The sequence below is a fragment of the Colletotrichum karsti genome, assembly GCF_011947395.1.
Source record: "Colletotrichum karsti strain CkLH20 chromosome Unknown Scaffold34, whole genome shotgun sequence".
Taxonomy (NCBI): Eukaryota; Fungi; Ascomycota; class Sordariomycetes; order Glomerellales; family Glomerellaceae; genus Colletotrichum; species Colletotrichum karsti.
This window is the reverse complement of record NW_024065934.1, coordinates 211,458-233,942: the sequence shown is the minus strand read 5'-3', so window position 1 is coordinate 233,942 and position 22,485 is coordinate 211,458. Positions and strand designations below refer to the sequence as shown.

At 60.4% G+C, this 22,485-nt stretch overlaps 7 protein-coding genes across 7 annotated transcripts; 4 read left to right on the top strand and 3 right to left on the bottom strand.

Moving 5' to 3' along the window:
* Positions 1-1,062: 1,062 nt before the first annotated feature.
* On the bottom strand, positions 1,063-2,010 carry CkaCkLH20_09486 (pectate lyase; the record flags this gene model as incomplete). The annotated part of the gene is made up of 2 exons (XM_038892201.1): positions 1,063-1,495; positions 1,559-2,010. The coding sequence occupies 2 exons, from the start codon at positions 2,008-2,010 to the stop codon at positions 1,063-1,065; spliced, it is 885 nt and encodes a 294-aa protein (XP_038742437.1).
* Positions 2,011-3,020: 1,010 nt separating this feature from the next.
* CkaCkLH20_09485 (actin patch protein) lies at positions 3,021-5,924 on the bottom strand (the record flags this gene model as incomplete). The annotated part of the gene is made up of 1 exon (XM_038892200.1): positions 3,021-5,924. The coding sequence occupies one exon, from the start codon at positions 5,922-5,924 to the stop codon at positions 3,021-3,023; it is 2,904 nt and encodes a 967-aa protein (XP_038742436.1).
* Positions 5,925-6,735: 811 nt separating this feature from the next.
* Positions 6,736-9,082, bottom strand: CkaCkLH20_09484 (ATP-dependent RNA helicase drs1; the record flags this gene model as incomplete). The annotated part of the gene is made up of 2 exons (XM_038892199.1): positions 6,736-7,443; positions 7,493-9,082. The coding sequence occupies 2 exons, from the start codon at positions 9,080-9,082 to the stop codon at positions 6,736-6,738; spliced, it is 2,298 nt and encodes a 765-aa protein (XP_038742435.1).
* A 731-nt stretch (positions 9,083-9,813) lies between these two features.
* Positions 9,814-10,692, top strand: CkaCkLH20_09483 (uncharacterized protein; the record flags this gene model as incomplete). Its single annotated transcript, XM_038892198.1, has 3 exons — positions 9,814-9,896; positions 9,991-10,103; positions 10,163-10,692. The coding sequence occupies 3 exons, from the start codon at positions 9,814-9,816 to the stop codon at positions 10,690-10,692; spliced, it is 726 nt and encodes a 241-aa protein (XP_038742434.1).
* A 1,259-nt stretch (positions 10,693-11,951) lies between these two features.
* On the top strand, positions 11,952-13,058 carry CkaCkLH20_09482 (uncharacterized protein; the record flags this gene model as incomplete). The annotated part of the gene is made up of 1 exon (XM_038892197.1): positions 11,952-13,058. One exon carries the CDS (start codon positions 11,952-11,954, stop codon positions 13,056-13,058), a length of 1,107 nt encoding a protein of 368 aa, XP_038742433.1.
* Positions 13,059-16,262: 3,204 nt separating this feature from the next.
* Positions 16,263-18,869, top strand: CkaCkLH20_09481 (uncharacterized protein; the record flags this gene model as incomplete). Its single annotated transcript, XM_038892196.1, has 1 exon — positions 16,263-18,869. One exon carries the CDS (start codon positions 16,263-16,265, stop codon positions 18,867-18,869), a length of 2,607 nt encoding a protein of 868 aa, XP_038742432.1.
* Positions 18,870-20,445: 1,576 nt separating this feature from the next.
* Positions 20,446-22,425, top strand: CkaCkLH20_09480 (uncharacterized protein; the record flags this gene model as incomplete). Its single annotated transcript, XM_038892195.1, has 2 exons — positions 20,446-21,844; positions 21,896-22,425. 2 exons carry the CDS (start codon positions 20,446-20,448, stop codon positions 22,423-22,425), a joined length of 1,929 nt encoding a protein of 642 aa, XP_038742431.1.
* Between the last annotated feature and the right edge of the window lie 60 nt (positions 22,426-22,485).

Here is a 22,485-nt window from a genome sequence, read left to right as displayed (position 1 = left end):
GAATTCTGGAAGGGTTCTTTTGCCTCATGGGGCCTCGGTTCGGTCCCGGTACCCCGTATTCTGAGGCGATGCATCGCGGAATGGCCGGTTCTTTGGTACTCCATAGATTGGACTTGGAAGAAATGACCCTCGACTGCGACGGTAATCAACGAATATGGAGTTTTCGAGGCGACCATTCCGGACACCTCCCATGGGTATTAGTGCATTATCGTAAACCAACAGCGCCCTTTCGTAACAAACGCGGTTACAGTGAATGCAGCCACCCTGATTTCTCAGTCTATTTAACATCTCGCCATGCTCAACGAGTACCCATTCAACATTCAATATTCCGAAAGAATAAAACTCTGTTCCAGGCGGCGTATATGGTGGCGCTGAATGGCCTCACCCAGACCGTTTCATAACACCGTATACGCGGTATGCGTTCCGTCAACTATGCAATAGAATACATACAAACGCAACGCATCCATTTTAGTCATATCTGAAGATTCCTGCCGGCAGAATTCATGTCATAAATACCTGTCATTGAGTCGCCGAGAGAGAAGAACCAACCCCATCACGCCAGGGCCAAAAATGAAGGTCCATCCAGGATTCGAACCTGGGCTTACGGAAGAGACGATGGTGATCATCAGAATCCGACGTCCTAACCAACTAGACTAATAGACCGTTGGAACAGGAGCTGAGGTGCTCGCTTGTTGTGGAGGCCAAATGCGGAAAATCAGGTTGTGTAGGCATGACTCTCGTGGGGCAGAATTTGCGAGCCCTCGGTGGAGACCGGGATCGTGGCCGATTTGTCGGGACGGAGCTGGCCGGGCGGGGCTGTGGGTCAACCCCGGTCAAGTTCCGACGCCGGCTGGGATATGGATCGATGTCGGCTTGTGATGTTGACTCTTGCGCAGTCAGTCTGGGTGGTAAACTTGAATTGCGACTATCAAGCCGTTGGATGTCGGCGATTCACCGGTTTCAGTCAGTAAGTGTTCATGTTGGCTTCAAGCCAATTTCAGTATTTACAAATCTTCTTTATATACACTCTCTCTTACCAGAGTCAACCCACTCCAAACCCGTCTAACACCCGCTCGTCTTCACATTCCTCGCAACACAAACCTTCCCATCCGGCCCCTTCCCGACCATCTTGGGCTCCGCGCCGCTACTATTCCCCTCAAAAACCTCGCACACGTCCGCGCCGCCCAGCACGCACGAGTCCCGCACCTCCGTCGTGTCGCCCAGGTTCCCGTTCACCGCCGCCAGCACTTTCCCGCCGTCCAGCCGCACGTTGTCGAACGTCGACTTCCGCGGGGACTGCCCGGACTTGCAGTTCCCGCACGACCGGTACACCTTGCCGCAGCCCTTGCAGAAGAAGTTCCTCACCGCCACCGTGCCCCCGCCGTTGTGCTGCAGCACCTTGTCCTCGGCGTTCCGCGCCCCGCCGCCGTTGACGTAGGACGTGCCGGAGGTCTGTTTGAAGGTGATGGCGTCCTCGCAGACGTCTTGGAACCAGCTGTGTCCGGTGTTAGTTTCGACGATGCAGTGGTAGATGTTGTTTGGGGGTGACGCGACTTACACGTTGTTGATGGTACAGCTCCCCAGACAGTGAATGCCCTCGCCGTTATTCGGCCCCACGACGACGTTGCTGATCGTGGCGCCCTCCTCGAGGATGAACACCGCGTCCTTGTTCCCGCCCTCGGTCTGCCCCTTGCACGTGCTCGGGCTCCGGTCCCAGAGCTGCATCCCGCCGTCGAACGACTGGCCCGCGGCGATGGTCTTGACGGCGTTCAGGTTCTGCGAGCCTTTCGGGGTGGGGAAGGTGGTTTGCAGATCCGTGTTGGTTCCGCCCGTGGTCCCGTTCGTCGCGCCGGCGGAGGGAGAAGAAGTGCCCGTGCCGGCCGGGACGGCGGGGGTCGTGTGGGAGGAGCCGGAGCCGGAGCCGGAGCCGTGCTTGGGCTTGGACTTGGCCGGGGAGGCGAGGGCGGCGGTGGCGAAGAGGGCCAAGAGGAGGGTGTTTCGGAGAGACATGTCGGCGTGGAGGTCGTGATGGGGCGATTAGCGCCTTGGCTTGGGGGCTTTTGGGATGAAGGAGAATATTGTTGGTGTCTTGGCCGAGCAAGATGTGTGGAACCGGAGATGAGATGATAGACCAGCTTGTCTTGAGACGACCCAGTCGTTTGTGTGGAGAGAGAACCAAAGTGTATCTTCAAGCTCTTGAAAGCTGATGATGACACCCAAAATCGAGCCAAAGCCGAGTCCTTCATCATCTTTATATACTCGGACATTCTCCTCGCCCAACAGGTTCATCAACCCCTATATTCCAGTCCAACACAGCAACTCGAATCACATCTCGCCTTCCACACGAGCAACCCGTGAACCGCAACTCCCCATCAAACAAGCTTCTCACAAAAGACAGCAGCAAAAAACACTCCACAAACATATATCCAAATCCGCCGGCGCGCTTCACCTTGAACGGTCGTCTCCGTCGTCTGAAACCACCACAGCTAAGCTTTTTCTGACAGGGCACCGTCTGAACGGGATTGATTGAGTTAAGGTTGTAAAGCCACCAATCTCTGCGGTCGGTGCTGGCTGTTCAGACAAGGTTCACCGTTGCTGCGATGAGGCCGTCCATCTGATTGTCAGTCAGTCTGCCGCGGAGAAACAGGGTCACGCCTGGCCGCCGCCCACCGGCATCACTTCCACTCCCATCTACCTCCGGGAAACCGCACGTGCCTCCAATATGAGGCGCTCATATTCTCCAAACGCGCCTTGTATGTTATGCTTGTCGCGAGTTCGGTTGCGGTTCCGAGGCCCGTTGAAGAAGGACAAGCTTTGACTCGATCATCTATGCAAGCCTAGGCCTCTCGGTAGCGAATCCTCTGAAGAGCACATACAACAGACGGCCCCACGAACGCCTCGGACCATCGGCTTCGAATGATTTCAGAATTGATTGTATATATCTACTTGAATCTCCCCCCCACCAGCGCCGAATTATTCCGTTTTCCGAGACGCTTCTACCCAAAACTGGATCGCGCAGGTCACCTCCTCGACTGCTGCTGCTGCTGCTGCTGTTGCTCCCTCTTCAACTGCCTCTCAAACCTCTTCCCCTCCGTCCGGGCATCCTTCTCCCCGACTCCCACTCTTTTCAGTTCCTCCCTCACCATACCCACGGCCTCCGCGACCACGTCGTCGCCCCTCCTCCAAGTGTACAGCGCCACGCCGTGGTGCTCCAGGACCTCCTGCGCCCGCTGCAGCCGGCGCATCCACAGCTCGTGCTTCCGGTTGGGGTACGTCGGCCCCAGCGTCGGCGAGCCCACCGTCGGCGACGTGGCCCCCGACTTCAGGCTGCCGGTCTTGGTCCTGGCGAACGCCGGCGGCTGCTGGGGGCCCGAGGAGGACGGCGGCAGGGCGTCGAAGTCGATGTCGTCGTTGCTCGAGAGTCTCTGCCGGTTGATGGTCCGCGGGCTGAGGCTGCGGGAGCTGGACGGGGTATCCCGGCGCCGAGGGGGTGGCGGCGGCGGCGGGACCTTGAACGCCTTGCTCATGTCGGCGGGAGACGTCCTGGCGGGGATCTTGCCGCTGCTCGGTTGGCTGCTGGTGCTGGCCACCGTTTGTTGGGAAGCGTTGTGTATTTGCGATAGCGGATGGGGTGCCGATCGATCAGCGGATGGCTTCCTCGACCGCGGCACGGGCGGAGGCGGAGTGCCGCCATTTGACCCCGTTGTGGGCACCTTTGTATCCGAAGGCGCGCTGCGGAGGGCTGCTGGCTTGTTGGGACGAGGCGGAGGGGGCTTCCGGATGGCCAAATCCGTAGTGCTTGCGCTCGCGTTTGGCTTTGCTTGTGCTTTGAGCTGGGCGAGCGCCGCCGCATCGTCCAGGGTGGTCTCTTCCGGCTCGTCGGAGAAGTCAATCAGGTTGCCCATGACGGGTCCGACGCTCTTAGCTTCGCCCCGTGAAGGGAGCCTGGGTCTGTTGACGGGTTCGTCACTCCTGTCTTGAAGACGAATCGTGGGAGCTTTCTGACGCGCAGGATTGCCCTCAAAGGACGAGTCGAAGTAGCCGCTCTGTTCAGGGGTCGTGACATCCCGGATGAAGACCGCGATGATGCGTCCGGGGTGCGAATCGACCAACTCCGTGTACACCTCCAGGTCTGCCTCACCACTGTCGCCCACCAGCAGGAACTTGCGCTCTGGGAAGTCCTTCATCAATCTGGTGAGCGTGCTCTTCTTCCTTTCAGCCACCGGCTCGAAGATGCCCTGGAGCATGCCGCTGTACTGCTTCAGATGAAGCGACCCAGGAGGCAGGCCCGCAATCATGAAGTAGCTCGCTAGAACCGGGAACAGCTGCCACGGGCTATTGGAGCAGTAGTGAATGCTCACGCCCATCGCGTGCAGCTCATTATACCACTCCCGCACGCCCTCAATCGTCAGGTCCTTGAGCTCACGGATAAATGTGTTGCGGAAGATTTCCTTGGCACCACCCGAGATGTTGGACCGCTTGATGGTGTCGTCGATGTCACTGATCAGACTGACACCCTTCGGCTCAATGATCTTGACCTCCTGAGTCGCCGACAGACTCTCATTCGCCAGAACGCGAACGTGCGTGGGGACGAAATCGAGGGCGGCGCGGATGATGAAGTGCCCTGCGTCGTTCGTTTGCACCGTCCGCGATGCCGACTTCTCATCGTTGTAAAAGAAAATGGTAATGGGCAGCTGAACCAGCGGCGTCGTCATGAACGGTGCTATCCTGGCCATGAGGTTGGCGTTTGCGACGGATAACTCGGCGTCCGACATTTCACCGCCCGTCGTGTACTGCCTGGCCGGCATCTTGGGAGATCCCGGGGTCGTCGCCGGCGTCCGCGTGCCGCTGCGGGACCTCGATCTCGCTGGGTATATGCTGCCGGCATCGTCGTCGTCGTCCTCTCTCGCAGGCTCACTAAAGCCACCTTGGTTCGCCACACGCCTCTCCTCCTGGCCCCTCTTCTCGATCTCCGCCGCCTCTTTGGCAATCTTCTCCTGCTCCCTCCGTTCTTCGTGAGACTGGTGCAGTGCTCCCAAGGTATCAGCAGCGGGTGCATCTTGTCTCGGGGCCGGGATGCCGCTCAGTTGTCGTGCGAGGCCGATGAGGATGCGATTGCGTCTCGTCATGGGCCCTTTGTGCGGCGAGTAGACCCATCCTCGCACGTCGATATCGACGATGGCCCTTTCATCCTCGTTGCGCTCCCACTCTTTCCTCCAGTAATCGGGGTCTCGAATGCTCCCATGCGGGTCCTGCGAGAAGTACTCATCACCATCGCCCCAGTCTTGTTTCGTGTGTCTCTTCGCATACGAAGGGAAGATGACCATCTGGTCGTCGCCCTGCACCGTGATCGCAACACCCGGAAACGACCCAGGGATCGTCGTCCGCGCCATGCCATCTTCCGTTTCGAGCGACCGTACCCTCGTCTGCGCGTATCCTTCTTTTATCTCGTTCATGGCGACCGCGCCAGCCCGGTACACGCTGCCCGCCTTGGCCGCCAGCCATTTCCTACGTGACCCTCTCTCGCCGTACCCATCGTCGTTGCCATTCCCATTCGCACCGCTCGCCGCTCCACCTCCGTAGCCCGTGTAATCCGACCAAGACGGCATCTTCTTGCTCGTCTGTCCTCCCCTCGCATGCCGCGCCGGCCTGGCTGGGGGCGGACCCAAGAGCAGCCGGCGACTCTGCCGCCGAAAGACGTCGAGGAGCCTCGACTTCTCGTTCCGTTTGCGCTGACGCTCGAGGATGTAACGGTAGATGCGAGACTGAAGGCGGTGTTTGAGCTGGGGGAGGGTGTCGAGCCTGAAGTCGAGGACGCGCTCGCGGTATCGATCTCGAAGCGTCCGCGGGAATATGTATCGCAGTAGACTCGTGCGGTTGTGAGGATGCGGGCGCGGGGGACCGAATCGTCTGAAAGGAGCCAGCTTGACCGTTGCGTGTGTGCCTTGGACAAAAGTCCCAAGACGACGAGGCGCGGAGACGCGGGACGGCCCAGGTTTTGTTCGTTTATGCAGGTAAGGGTCGTCCGAAGTCGACGAGGCGGATCGGGGCTAGGCGGCCGGCCAGGCGACAGCGTCTTCTGATCCCCGCGGCTCTACAGCTGATGAGAAAGCGGCAGAGAGTGACGGAAGCACATGATCTCGCGGCGGGTTCTGGCAGGCGAATTCGGAGCCAAGGGCGTCGAGTCAAAAGAGCGGGAGCACGCGGTAGGGATGGGAGCTCGTGACGGGCGGGCTGTGGTCTCGGTCTCAGGCTGCCGGTGCCGGGATGGTCGTGTTGGTGGTGGTTGGCGGTCGGGTGTCTCGATTTCCAGATGCGACCAAGTGCCAAAATCCGCCTTATGCGGGCGTCGTAATATTGGCGCCTCTCTTGAAGGTGCCTTTTTGCTGAGGTCGGGGACGTGCTCCAAGCGAAACGAGATTGTTACGTCATCCTTGGGGCGGTAGCTCACTGCCCTTTACGGAATGGAGCTTCCACTGAAGAGCGCTGTGATGTGACACTGATCACCGCGATCGATGTAACCGAATCTTGCTCATGATGGACCAAGAAACGAATGTTGAACGTTAAATGTGTACTCGCTGGGTATGGCGAGATATTGACCACAATAATACGCGTGGCTGCATTGCGCGGCATACCGCATTTGTTGATGGACAAAAAGACGCGCCAAGAATTAAATGGTATTTTCCCATGGTATTTTGATCTAAACATTTTGTACTCCTCCCAACACTCCGCTCACTACCTCTTACCACGGGCCAACTTCGCCCTCACCCTGGCGTTCTTGGGGACCTTCTTCTTCTTCAGGTTCAGCACGGCGCCCTGGCCGGCGCGCTCCGCCTTGCCCTTCTTCCACACGTGCCCTTCGCTTCTCGACTCCTTGGCGTCGAGCTTCTTCTTGTCCTTGTTGCTGAGCTTCTGCTTCTTCTTGCCGTTGAGCTCCGCGCGGCCCGCGTCCTTGGCCTTCTTCTTGTCGTCCTGCGTCTCGAACCACGTCCTCTTGGGCCGGGCCTTGATCTCGGCCTCGTGCTCGATGATGTTCTCTCCTTTCCTGACCTGCATCTCGGCCTGTGCGAACTGCTTCTCCTCCTTCTCCTCCACCATGATCTCCTCGATCTCGTCGTCCATCTCGTCGACCTTGGCCTGCCACTTGTCCGCCTCCGCGGGCTCGATGACGCGGCTGAGGATCTTGGCCCCCTGCGACTTGCCGGCCTTGACCGCGGCCTTGACGACCTTGCGGTCCGGCTCGGCGGCCAGCGTGATGGCGGTACCGGTTCTGCCGGCACGCGCAGTACGACCGACTCTGTGCACGTAGATTTCCAGTTTTTGAGGAGCCTCGTAGTTGATGACTGTGTCGACGCCCTTGATATCGAGACCACGAGAGGCAAGATCGGTAGCCAAGAGGTAGTTGACCTTGCCGTCACGGAAGTTCTCGACACTGGCAATTCTCTGGGTGGTCGTTAGCAATGATTCGTGGGTGGGGGTAACATGTGCCTACCTGAGCTTGGTTCATGCTGCCGTGAAGCTCGGCGCAGGACAAGCCGAGCAGACCAAAGATGATTCGTGCCCTGTGTGCGTCCTTCTTTTGACGGAAGAAGATGATGACCCTCTCGGTGTACATGGTCTTGCAGATGTGGATCAAGTACCCCATACGCTTCTCCTCGCGGCCCGGACGAAGGCGGACGAACTCCTGCACCAGGGTACCGACCGTCTTCTTCTGGGAGTCCACCATTACCCTGGCGGGCTTGTTCATGCCAACGCGGACCAGGCGGTCGACGGACGATGTCATCGTTGCGGAGAACAGCATGGTCTGTCTGGACTTGGGGAGGGTGGTGAGAATCTCGTTGAGTTCGTCGGCGAAACCGTCTTCCAGCATGCGATCGGCTTCGTCGAGAACGAGAATCTCCACGGTGTCGACGTTGAAGCTGGCAGAGTTCCGCATGTGATCGATGAAACGACCCGGCGTGGCAATAATGACATCGGGCCGCAACCTCAGCTCAACCTCCTGCGCCTTCAGACTGAGACCACCAACGGCCAGAGTGAACTTGATGTCGGTGTAGGCCGCGAGCTTCGTAGCGACAGCGTGGCACTGGATGGCCAATTCACGGGTAGGCGTGAGGATGACCACACGACTCGTGGGCACCTTCTTGGGTCTGTAGAGGAGACGCTCGAGGATGGGGACGACAAACGCCGCAGTCTTTCCGGAACCGGTGACGGCACCACCGACAACGTCCTTGCCCATGAGAGCAATGGGGACGGTCTTAGCCTGAATGGGCGTGGGCTTCGAGAAGCCAACCGCGGCGAGACCTCTGAGAAGGGGGCGCGACAGAGACATGCCCTGGAACGATGTAGCGGCATCCTTCTTGCCGGGCTTCGCGGGCTCTTCGGGCGCGAAGAAGGCATCGCGCTTGGCTTGTTCCTCTGCATCCTCCTCTTCGTCGTCTGATGAGTCGCGAGCGTCGTCGGGGTGGTCCACGGGTGTCGCAACGGAGTCGTTGTCCGATGCGGCGGCGTCGTCGTCCTCGGCATCGCCCGCGTCTGACATTTCCTCGTCGCCGGAGTTTTCGTCTTCGGGGTCAACGGCCATGCCGAAAGCGTCGTCGGCGAGCACTTCGTCGTCATCGTCGTCGAGGTCGATGTCCATGTCGTTCTCGACCTCGTCTTCGGCATCGGCTCCCTTAGATGTCTCGGGCTTATCTTTGCCGTCCTTCTTCTCGCGCCGTCTGCGAATGATCTCGTCTAGGTCAACACCTATGACGGCGCCCTGGTTCTTCATGGACTTCTTTGCGCCGTCGAAGCCCCAGCCCTCGAAGTCGGCGTCACCAAACTCCACGGCTCCGTCCTGGGCAAACTCGAAATCCGAGTCCATGGCGCCATCGTCGTCGTCATTCTTTCCCCAGATTCCCTCGCGCTCTTCTTGCTCGGGCGAGTCCTCCTTGGCGGCCTTCTTCGACTTCTTGGTGGTCTTCACCTTCTTCTTGGGGGGCGGGGCGACGGCCTCCTCTTCTTCGACAACATCCTCGTCGTTGTCGGAGATGGTAAAGACGAAATCGTCGTCGACCGGCTTGCGTTTCTGCGAGGGAGCCATGTTGGGTGGTGAATGGAAAATACAAAGTAAATGGACAGTACCGCGGGGTATCGTCTAACACACACGCGCCCTTCGACCACCAAAAGCTGTAACTCTTGCGCCAGAAATTTTTCTGAACAGAGGTGGAGCTCTACTTTTTCTGCCGCCTGCGCAGGTCCCCACCTTCACCGAGCGGTCAGTCGCCTGATCTTCGGGTGGAGACCATCGGACGGGGCGGTCAGGGAGTTACGTACTCTCGGGTCGCACACGTGATGTTTGTTTGTCATCAACAATCTTCAGCCAGTCATGAGCCAGACAGTGTTTAGGGGCAGGGGCAAGTCCCGAGTAATCGACCCCACCACGGTTGATTGGGCGACCACTCATTGCCAACAATTTTGGCAGCCTTCACACGCCGCCGGGCGACAAAGCAACGAGATTTAATTTCTGCCACCACTTCGACACTTACCCGACTTGTCCTAAACCCTCCAAACCTCGGTGCTCTTCTCCAAACCTGCGTCTCCTTTCTCTACGCCATCGTGTCTCTGCTTCTCGAGCGTCCTTTCGATTTCCCATTTTCGAGCGCGCATTTTTTCCTCTACCGAACACCCGACTCCACAGTTGTCTACCGTCAAGATGGGCGAATCCAGGTTTGTGCCTTCCATTGCCTTCCATTGCGGCGTCGTGGGACATCCGATCCGACCACCACCGGCCATGGCGCGTCGCGACAATCGGGCACTCCCGGCTAACAGGAAATGCACTCCAGGCAGGAACTCATCCAGTGGTTGAACCAGTTGTTGTCGCTCAACATCACAAAGGTCGAGCAATGCGGTACGGGGTGAGTGCTGGCCGATACCCCTCCCCCGCCATATGGCGATATGTGGGACCCGATGATTTTCGTCACGGTGTTTCTGACCCGTGTTTGACCGTAGTGCGGCGCTCTGCCAGGTCTTTGACAGCATCTTCCTCGACGTCCCCATGTCTAGAGTCAAGTTCAACGCCGTTGGCGACTATGCGTACATCCAGAACTTCAAGGTGTTGCAGAGTAAGTCACCCACACGGCTGATGCCCGGCGAGCCCAAGGCTGACGACGTCTCTTCTCAGACACCTTCGCCAGACATCAAATCGACAAGCCCATCCCCGTCGAAGCGCTCGTGAAGTGCAAGATGCAGGACAACCTCGAGTTCCTGCAGTGGACGAAGAAATTCTGGGACCTCAACTTCCCTGACCACGAGTACGACGCCGTCGCCCGCCGAAAGGGCGCCCCCACCGGCCCAGCCGGCGGTGGTGGTGTCCGTGCTGCTCCGGCGACCAGTGCTGCCAGACGAGGCGGCACGACCCCCTCGGGCGGTCCCCGCGTGGCTAAGGCCGCCGGCCCCGGTTCCGCCGCCCTGCAGCAGGAGAACGCTACGCTGAAGGAGACGGTCGTCGGTCTGGAGCGCGAGCGCGACTTCTACTTCAGCAAGCTCCGCGACATCGAGCTGCTCGTGCAGCAGGCCGTGGAGGAGGACCCCGAGCTGGAGAAGCAGGAGGACGGCCTGGTGAAGCAGATCCAGACGATCCTCTACTCGACGGAAGAGGGATTCGAGATCCCGGCCGAGGGCGAGGCCGTCGACGATCAGGAGACCTTTTAGGCGGACGGTGCTGCCAGCTCTGGCTCCGGCGGGTCCAGTTCGTGGGAGAAGCTGTGACGACGAAGACGGCACGGACGCGGTTGATGTTGCTTGGATGGGAGAGTTGGGGCAGAAGCAAAAGCACATGGGTTTGGCGCTAGTACAAATACCCTGAGGCACGTAATAATCATATACTGGCGATGAGGTCGAGCTAGCTTCGGACGGCGGAGGCGGTTTGGGAGGTATGGTCTGCCGGCCGGTCTGAGGTGGCTGCGGTCTCGTCCCACATGAGGACTCATGATAGAATCAAAATCTTTTGGTCTGGGCATCCCGAGTCATTTTTGTGGAGTGTTCGGTCCCGGACCACGTCCGAGACGGCTTCGGACGGCCGGGTGGTTATGTTGGTCGGCCGTGATGCTGAAGTTTCAACCTAGTCGTCGGAGGTCAAGCTTGTGCATGAACATACTGGGCTAGTGGTTTGTGGGCATCGGATGAATGGTTCTAGAAGATGTCCGTGAGGGATGGATCTTGGCTGTTCAAACGGGGTAATGGGGTGAACGACAGCCTTCACACTGAATCAGATCCTCATCCTGAGTGTCTCTCCAACGTACCATCGCCTTCGTCATGCCGTCTTCCCTGATGAGGTGTCCCAGAAATGCGGTCATTCCTGCCGCAGGCCCAATTTAGTTCCACGCATGCGCCACAGGCGTCAAACCAGCGCGCACACGACCTCCAGGCACACAGTTCCTGTGCCTGTCAGAGCTGTCCTCAGCAGGGCCGGGGGGGCTGGCCTCGTCGCTTTAAGGGCCAGACCGCCTGCTGCGCTCGAGGTGCGAACTGCTGCAGCACACCGTGGAACCGACTGGAGCACACCGGGAACGTTAGGTTGGACCTTTCCATTGCTGCCTCTCTCGACCTTACGCAACCGATTTCATCATTCCACAACAACACCAATTATTCACCTACCAAGAATACATCGAGGCTATTCTGACGATTTTTATACTTTGACCAATCATCGAAAACGGCTCTGTCCCTCCCGATCCGATTGCGACGCCAAACGAGCAGCGAAATCACACCCGCGACCATCCCACTTACACTCTCCCGTCCTCACCGACGAACGATTGAAGGGGCAGCTCATCCGAGGCTCGTCCAAACCCCGAACCAAAACATCCCATCCCTCGTCGTCCGCAAAGAAGCTTTTTCGGTTTTCCCTCCTCCACGTCATACATTCACATACACAACACGCACCACGCACACGCACACAGCGACCGCCGCCGACAATGGCTCCGCCAGCCGAAATCTCCATCCCCTCGACGATCCTCTCGACCGGCGAGTCCAAGCCCTACACCCTCTACAACATCACCCTCCGCCTGCCCCTCCGCTCCTTCGTCGTCCAGAAGCGCTACTCCGACTTCGCCGCCCTCCACCAGTCCCTGACCTCCCTCGTCGGCGACCCGCCCCCGAAGCCCCTCCCCGGCAAGTCCTGGTTCAAGTCCACCGTCTCCTCCCCGGACCTCACCGAGCAGCGCCGCCAGGGCCTCGAGGCCTACCTCCGCGCCATCGCCGAGTCCCCCGACCGCCGCTGGCGCGACACCACCGCCTGGCGCGCCTTCCTCAACCTGCCCTCCACCGGCGGCGGCGGCAGCACCGGCAACTCGGCCGCCAGCGCCCACGGGCTCGTCACGAGCGGAAGGGCGGGCGCCGCCGACCCCACGACCTGGCTCGACCTGCACCGCGAGATGAAGGCGAACCTGCACGACGCGCGGCTCGCGCTCTCGCGGCGGGACGCGGCCGCCGAGAACAACAACAGCACCGCGGCCGCCGAGGCCGGGGCCGCCGCCAAGAGGGCGCTGGTCAAGGCCGGCACGCTGATCGGGAACCTGACGGCGGGCCTGCGCACGATGCAGGAGGGCGGCGCGCTGGGCGACGGCGAGCTGAGGCGCAGGCGGGACCTGCTCGGCTCGGCGCGGGTCGATAGGGAGGGGCTCGAGAGGCTGAGCAACAGCATGGCGCAGAACGGACGGGCGGCGCGGGAGGGGTTCGCGTCGTCGGGGGACAAGGCGGCGCTGCTGGGGGGTGGTGCGGGCAGTAGTAGCAGTGGAGGGGCGAGGACGGGCGGACGGGTGTTGGGGGCGCCGCTGCCGGAGACGCAGCGGACGCGGGAGCTGGACAACGACGGGGTGGTGCTGCTGCAGCGGCAGATGATGAGCGAGCAGGACGAGCAGGTGAACACGCTGGCGGCGATCGTGCGGCGGCAGAAGGAGATGGGCTTGCAGATCAACGACGAGGTCGAGTCGCAGACCAAGATGCTGGAGCGGGTGAACGAGGACGCGGACCGCGTCGGCGGGAAGATCAAGGTGGCGAACCGGCGCATCGGCAAGTTCTGACTTGTCGTCGTCGGGGAGGTGCTGGCGAGGGGTGTGCTGGCGGCGATGGAGGTCGTCGCGAGGGTCGTGTGGATCGGGGGACGGGTTCTGGATGCTTTTGCGTGGTGTATGGAGTTGGGTTCTCTTCTTTTGGTGCGTGGGAGGACATGATGCCTTTTTTGTCACTTCATGCATTTTTTCAGCAGGATGGACGACGTTTCAGTGTCGCCGTCGTTTTATGTTGCTTTTCCAAACATTGAGGATAGCGGGATGACTTGGGAGGAACAGATTGCTATTGAGCCTTGGCTGGCTACGAGATGGGACGGACGGTACATAATCAGGACAGAATGGACAGGAATACCAGTTTGGTTCGGAGTTGAAGAGTTGATGTCTTGCGTCGTTTCGGTGACGGCCTAGGCTCACGCGTGCCTCGCCAATCTGGTACGCAATCAGGTACGGCAGGAGGGCATCGCGAATTGGATAAGATGTCACGACTGTCTCTCACGCAATCAAGTGGCATGTTAGTCCAATAAGTCAGCCTGTTGTCATGTGTTTTGTTCGCGTATAATCACGAGCAGAAGACGTAGAGAGCCTTCACGGACGACATCACAGCCAACTCAACGCGACAACTTCAGTTGAAGCCGGGACCGCCTCATATCAGCCATCTCAACCAGTCTGTAAATCGCAGATGTTACACGCGGCCAGACGCGAGCCAGACACGGCCGTTCAAGTAATCCCTCTCTGGCCGTCTAACAGCCAAGCAGCCTGCCAACATCGGATCGCAGCCGAAACTAGTACTTGAAAGGACGGCGGGCAAGAGGACGTGAGACGGGAGTTGTTGACACTCGACGCGAGGTGTGGTCGCGCCGGACCGTCCCCTTCATGCATATGCAGTCTGGCTTATGGGCCGATCCCTGTCGTTAACGAGGTTGCATGCGGCTGCCGTTGCTTGTCGCATCACGCTTTCGGTCCTCCTGATGGAGAGGAAAACCGAGGTAATGTCATGTCTGTCGACGACGTTCTCGACATCGTAACAGGCCTAAAGGGTCGCTGGGAGATGGATCACAGTTCCTCCGGCCGGGACGGTGATGACGTCTAAACAGCCGTCCTCAGTCCAAACTGCTTGCTCGACTCGCGGAACTTCGAAGACACCGGCAGGCAGATGTCCCCACACGGTGACATCTGATACGTCACCGGGCGCCTTCGGTGCAAGGGAGTTGCTGCGGTTGCCGGGCAACGAGACCGTTTGGGGACGGATGTCAAAAAAGAGCAGAACAGCTCCACCACACCGCAACGCAACGGCCAGCAGCAACGGTTGGGAGTTGAGGTGATGGTGGTCACAATTGGCGCCCGACGTTTGGACGGTACGGTACCGAGCTGGCCCCCCATGTGAACGTTGCGGTCGCAGTCGCCATCCTCACCCGATCACCCGTCGTATTTGATTTGTTTCGATGTCGGGCGTCAGAAGGTAGGGGATGTGATGTGATGTCCCAGGAAATTGGTATGGGCGGCTCTGGGCGACGGGACCGGCGGATGTGCTGAATCCTGGCCAGCTGGCACGCCCTCTCTGCACCGCGATCTGGCAGTTCGTTCCCCCAAGCAGAGGATTTGCTTCGCTGGCTCCGACGCCTCCCGGGGAGAATAGCCTCACACTCCGCGATTCGCTACCGCGGGTGGATCTTCCCCCAGCGATATGGGCCGCTTAGGACCGCAGGCGACTCGGCCAAGGGCCTGTCATAGGCGGGAGATTGGGCAATTTCTTGGGATTGGCCGTCGGTCTGGTGAAAAGAGCGGGAGGGGGAGGGTCCTGAGTTGCGGAGTTTGCTGGACGACCGACGAGGGGCCTTCTCGGCGGTGGACATGGCAACGGGTCGTTTGTTTTGGCGATCTGCTGGTGGTGAGTGGCCCGAGGGCTCGATGATGCTTTGTGGCCTCTTCTTGTTGGACGGAGGCGGTGTGCTCTGTATCCGTACGTTCGTGATGGAGGCCAAACAGCTGGATCGTGGGATTGGGATGAACCGTATCCGGGATGACGGGAGTAAAGAGAGGCCATCGCGCCGTCTGCCATGAGTCGGGAGCTGGTGGTTGGAGCTCGGTCATCCGTACGTTTGGCTTTTTCAGGGTCTTGCCGGCGCAGGGAACATCCTCTGAGCCACGAGGCCGGGGCTGGGATGATGCTTTTCTGGCGTATCGGTACGACGCTCAACGGCCTCGCATAGTGTTTTGTTGGTGATGATGATGATGATGCTGCTCCAAAGTCTGTACCCCAGACGACATGCAGATGCAACGGATAAAAAGAACCAAACTCTGTCGAGAGGTGAGGGAAACGGGCATGAAAAGAAGCAACGGCTGCCATCTATCAAAAATGTCACTATTCCTTCGCTTAGGCGGCTGGTGCGGTTGACGGGGAGGTCAGTGACCTTAAAGTGGACCCTCAGCCGCTGAGAACCACTGGCCTTGGGTTCCTTTAGTGGACTGAGACCGCGCAACCACCCGCTAGCGCCGAGTCACTCCCCCGAAAGCCACACCACCACCACCTCAGAGTGCCCATGAGAAATTCCAAAGTAAACACAAAAGAATTCCTCCCTCTTCCCGCTTGTCTCTTCTCGTCGCATTTTCCCTCAACTCCTCCCAAAAACCGCCCACGAATGCCACCCAAAACGGCTTCGTGATACCATCCCGATCCGTTCGACGACCTCACCTGACTTACTAACCGAGCAGGTCAATTCCAACAACAACACGCCTGTCTCACTGCCCCGCGATCGGACTCCATCCACCGCCTACCACCGCCAAAAAAAAAGGCGCGAGGACAGAGCAGAAGCTATAGCAACACCACCACGGCATAGACGCTGTCAATCGGCATAGGCCACGATACCCGATACCCGCTCTGTTGCTTTGACACTCGCCTTCTTTCTGGGGCTCTGGCGTTTGTTGTTGCTTTATTGCTGCTTGTGAGTCGACCTCATTGTGTCCACGACACTGCCCTTCACCCAACTTTTGTCACCATCACCACATACCAACATATTTTTTTTACTGGGATCCTTGCTCATGGCTTCTGTGCAGACGCTTCACGATTTTACGATCATCAATGGCACCACAAAGATACCACTAGAAATTTGCTCTTTTCTTCCCACCACGAGCACCAAGCTCTGTGGCTCAAATCCAAACACCGAGAATACCCACCACCCTCACCTCCCGGTGCCGAGGTGCTGAGGTCCACCCGACATGAGCGGACCTCCTCCGCCTCCACCGCCTCATGGCGAGTCTCCCAAGACCACTGCTGGCACCCCTCCGCCCGGCAGTGGCCTGGGTCCCGGCAATTACGACATCTTCGTCATTCCCCAGCGCGATAAGGGCGGCGGCTTCATCTACCTGCCCTCTCTCGCCCCTAATGGCCCCAGCTTCGCGGCCGGCTTCGCCTGCGCCCTCGTCATGGTCGTCATGTTCCAGAGCATGGCGCCCGCCTTCCGCCAATGGTGGGGGACGTACCAGGGCATGGGAAATATGGGAATGTCCCTCTTGGTCATCGCCGTCGGCGTGGGAGCCTGGGCATGGGGTAAGTCGCAGGCCCAGCCCTCTTCGAATGGAGGCAACGGCCCGGGCAACGGCGGCTACCGTCCTGGCCCTGGCGGATACGGCACCTACGCGGGCAGCGGCAACTTCGCCGGCGGCTTCCCCGGAGCCGGTGCGCCCCCGCCCCCTCCACCTCACGGCAACCAAAACGGCCATCCTTCCGGCGGTCCTCCTCCCAACTACGGGCCGGGAAACGGGGGGCCTAGGTCTTCCTGGCAAGAACGACCACAACAGGCCCCTCCCCCGCCACCCCGTCAACCCGAACCGGAACCGTCCCCTTCTCCCGAGCCCGAGCCCGAGCCTCGGCGGCCTGACCCTCCTCCGAAGCCCAAGGCCGCGCCAAAACCTGAGCCCAAGCCTGAGCCGAAGCCTGAACCGAAACCGGAGCCTAAACCCGAACCAAAGCCTGAGCCAAAACCGGATCCACCAAAGCCTCCTCAAAAGTCACACTGGGAGAAGGCCCGCGAGGAGACGAGAAAGCGCGAAGAGGAGCGCAAGGCCAAGGAAGAGGAGGAGAGGCGCAAGGCCGAGGTAGCCCGCAAGCTGAAGGAATTCCGCGAGAGGGAGGCTCGTGAGCGCGAGCGCCGAGCCAGAGAGGAACGCGAGAGAAGAGAGAGGATCGAGCAGGACATTCGCGAAAAGGAAGAACTCAAACAGAAGCTCGAGAAGGAACGCCAGGAACGAGAGAAGCTCCAGCGCGAGAAGGAAAAGGCTGAGCAGGAAGCCAAGGAGGCGAGAGAGCGCGCGCTGAAGGAAGCCAAGGAGCGCGAGGACATGGTCAACAAGGAACGCCAGGCTAAGGAGCGCGAGGAGGCGCGCAAAAAGGAAGCCGCTGAGGCCGCCGCCCGAAAAGCTCGTGTTGAGGCCCAGCTGGAAGCCTTTCGGAAAGCCAAGAGGGAGCGTGAGGAGGCCGAGAAGGCCAAAAAGGACCGCGAGGAGGCCGAGAAGAAGAGGGCCGCAGAGGAGGAGGCAGCCCGTAAAGCAAGTGAAGAGGCGGAAGCAGCGCGCAAAGCCAAGGAGGAGGCGGAACGCAAGGCCAAAGAAGAGGCAGACCGCAAGGCCAGGGAGGAAGCAGAACGCAAGGCCAAGGAAGCAGAAGAGGCCGAGAGGAACACTCGCAAGGGAAGTAGTTACGCCTTCTCGTCGGTCGGCGAGAAGACGAGTATGTGGCCCAACGGCCGACCTCCTGCCCCTCCCACGGCGGCTTCGACGCCACCGAGACCTCCCCCGTCCGCGTCCTCCGCGTCCTCCGCTCCCCCCAGACCTCCTCCCTCACACAGCTCTGCTCCTCCAAGACCTCCCCCTTCAAACAGCTCTCCCAGGCCTCCCCCGTCGACGAGCTCCGTGCCGCCGCGACCGGCACCCTCCACAGCCTCCTCCAACACCACGAGACCGCCACCGAGGCCGTCAGCGCGAACAGTCGACGAAGACCAGTACTCGTACCGACCGTACGACAAACCGAAGCACAAGCCGGCGTCGTCCGTCGGCTCCGAATCGTCGTGGGCCCCGTCGGCCACCACGACGCGAACGACGCCACCGCCTAGCATGCGCGGCCCTTACACGACGAAGGACCCCGACAAGATCGTCATCCGGGCCGTCTACCTGTTCATGAACCAGTTCGCCAAGACCCCCGCGAGCCAGCTCGTGTCGGGGTTCGGCACGGTGACGGATGGACTGATCCTGCGGATAACGACCGAGGGCCTCTTCATCGACGACGACGTCCGCGGCGTCCCGCAACGCGAGTGGGACGTCAAGGCCTGGACGCTAAAGCTGGTCGAGGTATGGTGCCCCCCGCACTGCTTGAATTCCGCTGCTGCTGCTTCTGCCCCGTCGAATTCCGCGAACCACCCCTCTGGCCTGTTTCAAAAGATGGCGAATCAGCGCGCCCGCACGGCGGACAGGGGCGCCACCAAGATGCTCACGGGCGACGAGGCTGATGCCTACCTGACCGAAATGCTGCGTGCCTGCAAGAGTTGCTGTCGTCTTGGCTTGTGCGACACAAAGTTCAAAGATACTAACTTCCCATCTTCGGCCGGACAGACTGGGGAGTGGAGGGCCAAGAGCCTCCACGTTCTGCGCGCGACGATCCGCGACCAGGAGGGCAAGCGCTACATGTTCGTGCTCGACGAGGAGGAGGCCTGGAAGGTCGCCGTCGGCGTGCAGAGGCTGCGTAAGGGCACCCAGGTACGCTCGCTGGGCGTCAGCGGCATGAGCGCCTCGGACGCGAGGAACACGCTCGAGACGCTGGGCTGGAGTTGACTAGGCTGCTGGCGGTGGCTGCGGCGTCGACTCGGGTCGGTGTGTTCGGTCCGTCTTGTTGATGATGTGTGTATGGCTACGGGGATGGTCATGTGAGGCGGAGCGAGCAGGCAAACTGCTTTATATGGCATGGCGGAAGATGAATGACGTGCCGGAGGGGCATTTCGATTTGGGGCGTGGAATTTGATTGCATAGCAGAGCGAGGACGGCACATTCCAGGAGAGCTGGATCAAAAACATGGCAATGATTTCTACCGCATTGACGGCCGGCTGGGTCCTTCCCAGGATGCCTCCAGTCTGTCAGCATTACTTTTTCAGACGGCTGCTATAGAGTTGTCTGCTAGTGACGATTGTTCGGATAATGAGAGACGACTTTACAGTATCGCAGCTGGGCTTTGAAATTCTCGACGCAGATTTTGATCTCACCAGCCTCTCTAAATTTCTGGACTCGGTGTGCCAATGTTGGAGTCCTTCTCCATGGGGATCATCCCTGTCCGACTTATCACGCCAAGGAGAATAGCTTTGGTCAGCACCATGATTCAATGTCGCGGTGTTTGTTGACAAGCCAGGATTAGTGACGTAACGAGACGGCCTCCTTCGCTCGTATGCTTATCTTCATCGCGGTTCTTCACGGGCCACGCTAGACCGACCGTTATCTCTGCAGCTCTTGGATGATCGGTAAAGGCCTCCGCTCTACCGTCGTCCCGGCACCGGACGTTATCCACTCGGGACCCGATGAAGGATGCAGCCAAGATAGAGAGGGAGTTGTCTCCTCCAAAGTACTCCAATCCCGTCCTGAAATCGGGCGTCAGCATTTCTGTAAACGAAATTACAAGATCAGAGATGACAGCTATGTATTAGGGAGGTGTTTTCAATTGAGGAGGGGCCGCCCGTTAGTCTCGGAGGAGGATGAGGAGGATCCGAAGCTGACCGGTCCGTCATCCGCGTGGGGGAACCGTACCGTTGCCTTGGGACGGCGATGCCCGTTACAATTCACAAGCCGTGATGGTGATCCTACCGTATGTTTCTTTCACGTAAACATATGGTAACGACATCATCCTCTGGAACGTCCTCATTTTCTTACATTGATTATCACCAAACTCATCAGCTCACCACCAGGCCTGTCGGCAAAATCCTTCGCGACGAACTTGACGGCCTCGGAAAACGACCCCCAATTCCCGACATCGGCCGCAATCTTCAACACCACATCCACCACAAAAAGTCCCGATCATTCTTCACGTCTCCGATGGGTCCCCGTCATCTCCCCCGCTTCTCACCACAGATAACCTACCATCCAGCCCGAGCTAGCCAGGCCGTCCGTGGAGTCCCTCACGATAAGCCCTCGGCGGCCGCCAGATAAGGCTGTGCAACCGAGATATTGCATATTGCTTATGGGGAGCAGTCCTGATCCCGAGTAATCAAGCAGCCCCCCGTCGACTTCTCACGATGACCAATTGAACCACCTTGTTGGAGGTTCGCCTCCAATTCAGCTATAAAGGTCGCCTCTCCCAGCCACGAGTCGCAACCATGGACGGCTCGAGTGTCCCAGCCGCCGCCATCCCGCCACAACCCTCACGATGAAGGCCCTCGCCCTCCTGAGCCTCGCGGCCTCCTCCGCCGCAGGCCAGCTCGTCAGCACCGGCGCCTCCCTCAAGCTCGACGACGTCTACTACTTCGTCTCCCCCTTCTCCCAGGGCAAGGCCTACAACGGCACCCTCAACATCAAGGCCCTGCCCCGCGCCTTCGGCTTCACCCCCGTCACCGTCGTCTCCGAGACCCTCGCCAAGACCGACCTCCCGGCCCTCTTCGCCAACTGGACCGCCCGCGACGACGTCTGGCAGCCCGCCTTCCTGAGCACCGTCTTCCTCGCCGGCGCCCCGTCCCCGGCCTTTGGCGAGACCTACGACGCCGCCAACAAGACCACCTCCGTCGTCGTCCCCCTCTCCGGATCCTCGTCCCTCCCGTCGGGCCCCTACTTCCTCGACACCACCACCGGCGACGTCCACCAGGCCTTCCGCCTCTACCCGGACTTCGCCGGCGCCTTCTCCGAGTCCCTCCTCCAGACGCCCGAGCACACCTTCCAGACCCTCTCCGCCCAGATCCCCGCCTCCGCCTCCCTCACCATCGGCGTCCCCTCCCGCCTCTACTTCACCCCCACCCCGGAGAAGCCCCTCGCCGGCGTCCGCGTCGGCGTCAAGGACATCTACTCCCTCGCCGGCGTCCGGGGCTCCAACGGCAACCGCGCCTGGTACGCCCTCTACCCGCCCGCGGCCGCCACCGGCCCCGCCGTGCGGAACCTCCTCGACGCCGGCGCCGTCGTCGTCGGCTTCCAGAAACCCTCCCAGTTCGCCAACGGCGAGGCCGCCACCGCCGACTGGGTCGACTACCACGCCCCCTTCAACCCCCGCGGCGACGGCTACAACGACCCCTCCAGCAGCTCCTCCGGCGCCGGCGCCGCCGTCGCGAGCTACCCCTGGCTCGACCTCGCCCTCGGCAGCGACACCGGCGGCTCCATCCGCGGGCCGTCGAATGTGCAGGGCCTCTTCGGCAACCGGCCCTCGCACGACCTCGTCGGCCTCGACGGGGTCATGCCGCTGTCGCCCACGCTCGACACGCCGGGCTTCCTGACGCGGGACCCCGCGATCTGGGACGCGGCGAGCGGGGCCATGTACGGGGACAACTACACCTCGCTGGTCGGCGCGGAGGTGAGGTATCCCAAGACGGTGTACACGCTGGGGTTCCCCGCGGGGGTGGACAGTCCCGTGGCGAAGATTTTGAACACCTTCGTGGCGGAGCTGGTCGCGTTTCTCGGGACGGAGGCGACGGATTTCGATCTGGATGAGGCCTGGGCCGCGACGGGGCCGGAGGCGGCGAGGAACTTGACGCTCGACGAGTTTCTGGGTACGACGTACGCCACGCTCATCACCAAGGAGCAGACGGCTCTCGTCCGCGACCCGTTCTACGCGGATTACGCCGGTAAGTCCTTTCTCTCCTCGTGACCAACAACCTATACTAACAACCACCCAGCCGCCCACGACGGCCGCCTCCCCTTCGTCAACCCCGTCCCGCTAGCCCGCTGGGCCTGGGGCGACGCCCAGCCCTCCACATCCCTCGCCGAGGCCAAGGCCAACAAGACGGTCTTCATGGACTGGTTCAACACGGCGGTCCTCGCCCCCTCCCCGGACCCCTCGACGACGTGCTCCTCGGGCCTGCTCCTCTACGTCGGCAGCGCGGGGGTCGCGAACCCGCGGAACCAGTACCCGAGCGAGCCGGGGACGCCGCCGATGGGGTTCTCGAACGGGCGCATCTCGGTGTTCAGCGGGGCGCCGGACCACGTGTTTCCGCTGGGCGAGGTCGGCTCTGTGAGCTCCGTGACGAATCACACCGAGATGCTGCCCGTCACGGTGGACGTCATGGCGGCGAGGGGGTGCGACGGGTTGATCGTGCGGCTGGCGCGGGATCTGGTGGAGAGGGGGGTGTTGAGGGTGCCGATGGCCGGGAGGGGGTTGGAGGGGGGTGAGGTTCTGATGAGGAGGGATGTTGATGAGTGGGTTTAGGGGGGGGGGGGGGGGGGTAATTGTAATTTTAAATTCGATATTATTAAAACAACCCACGGG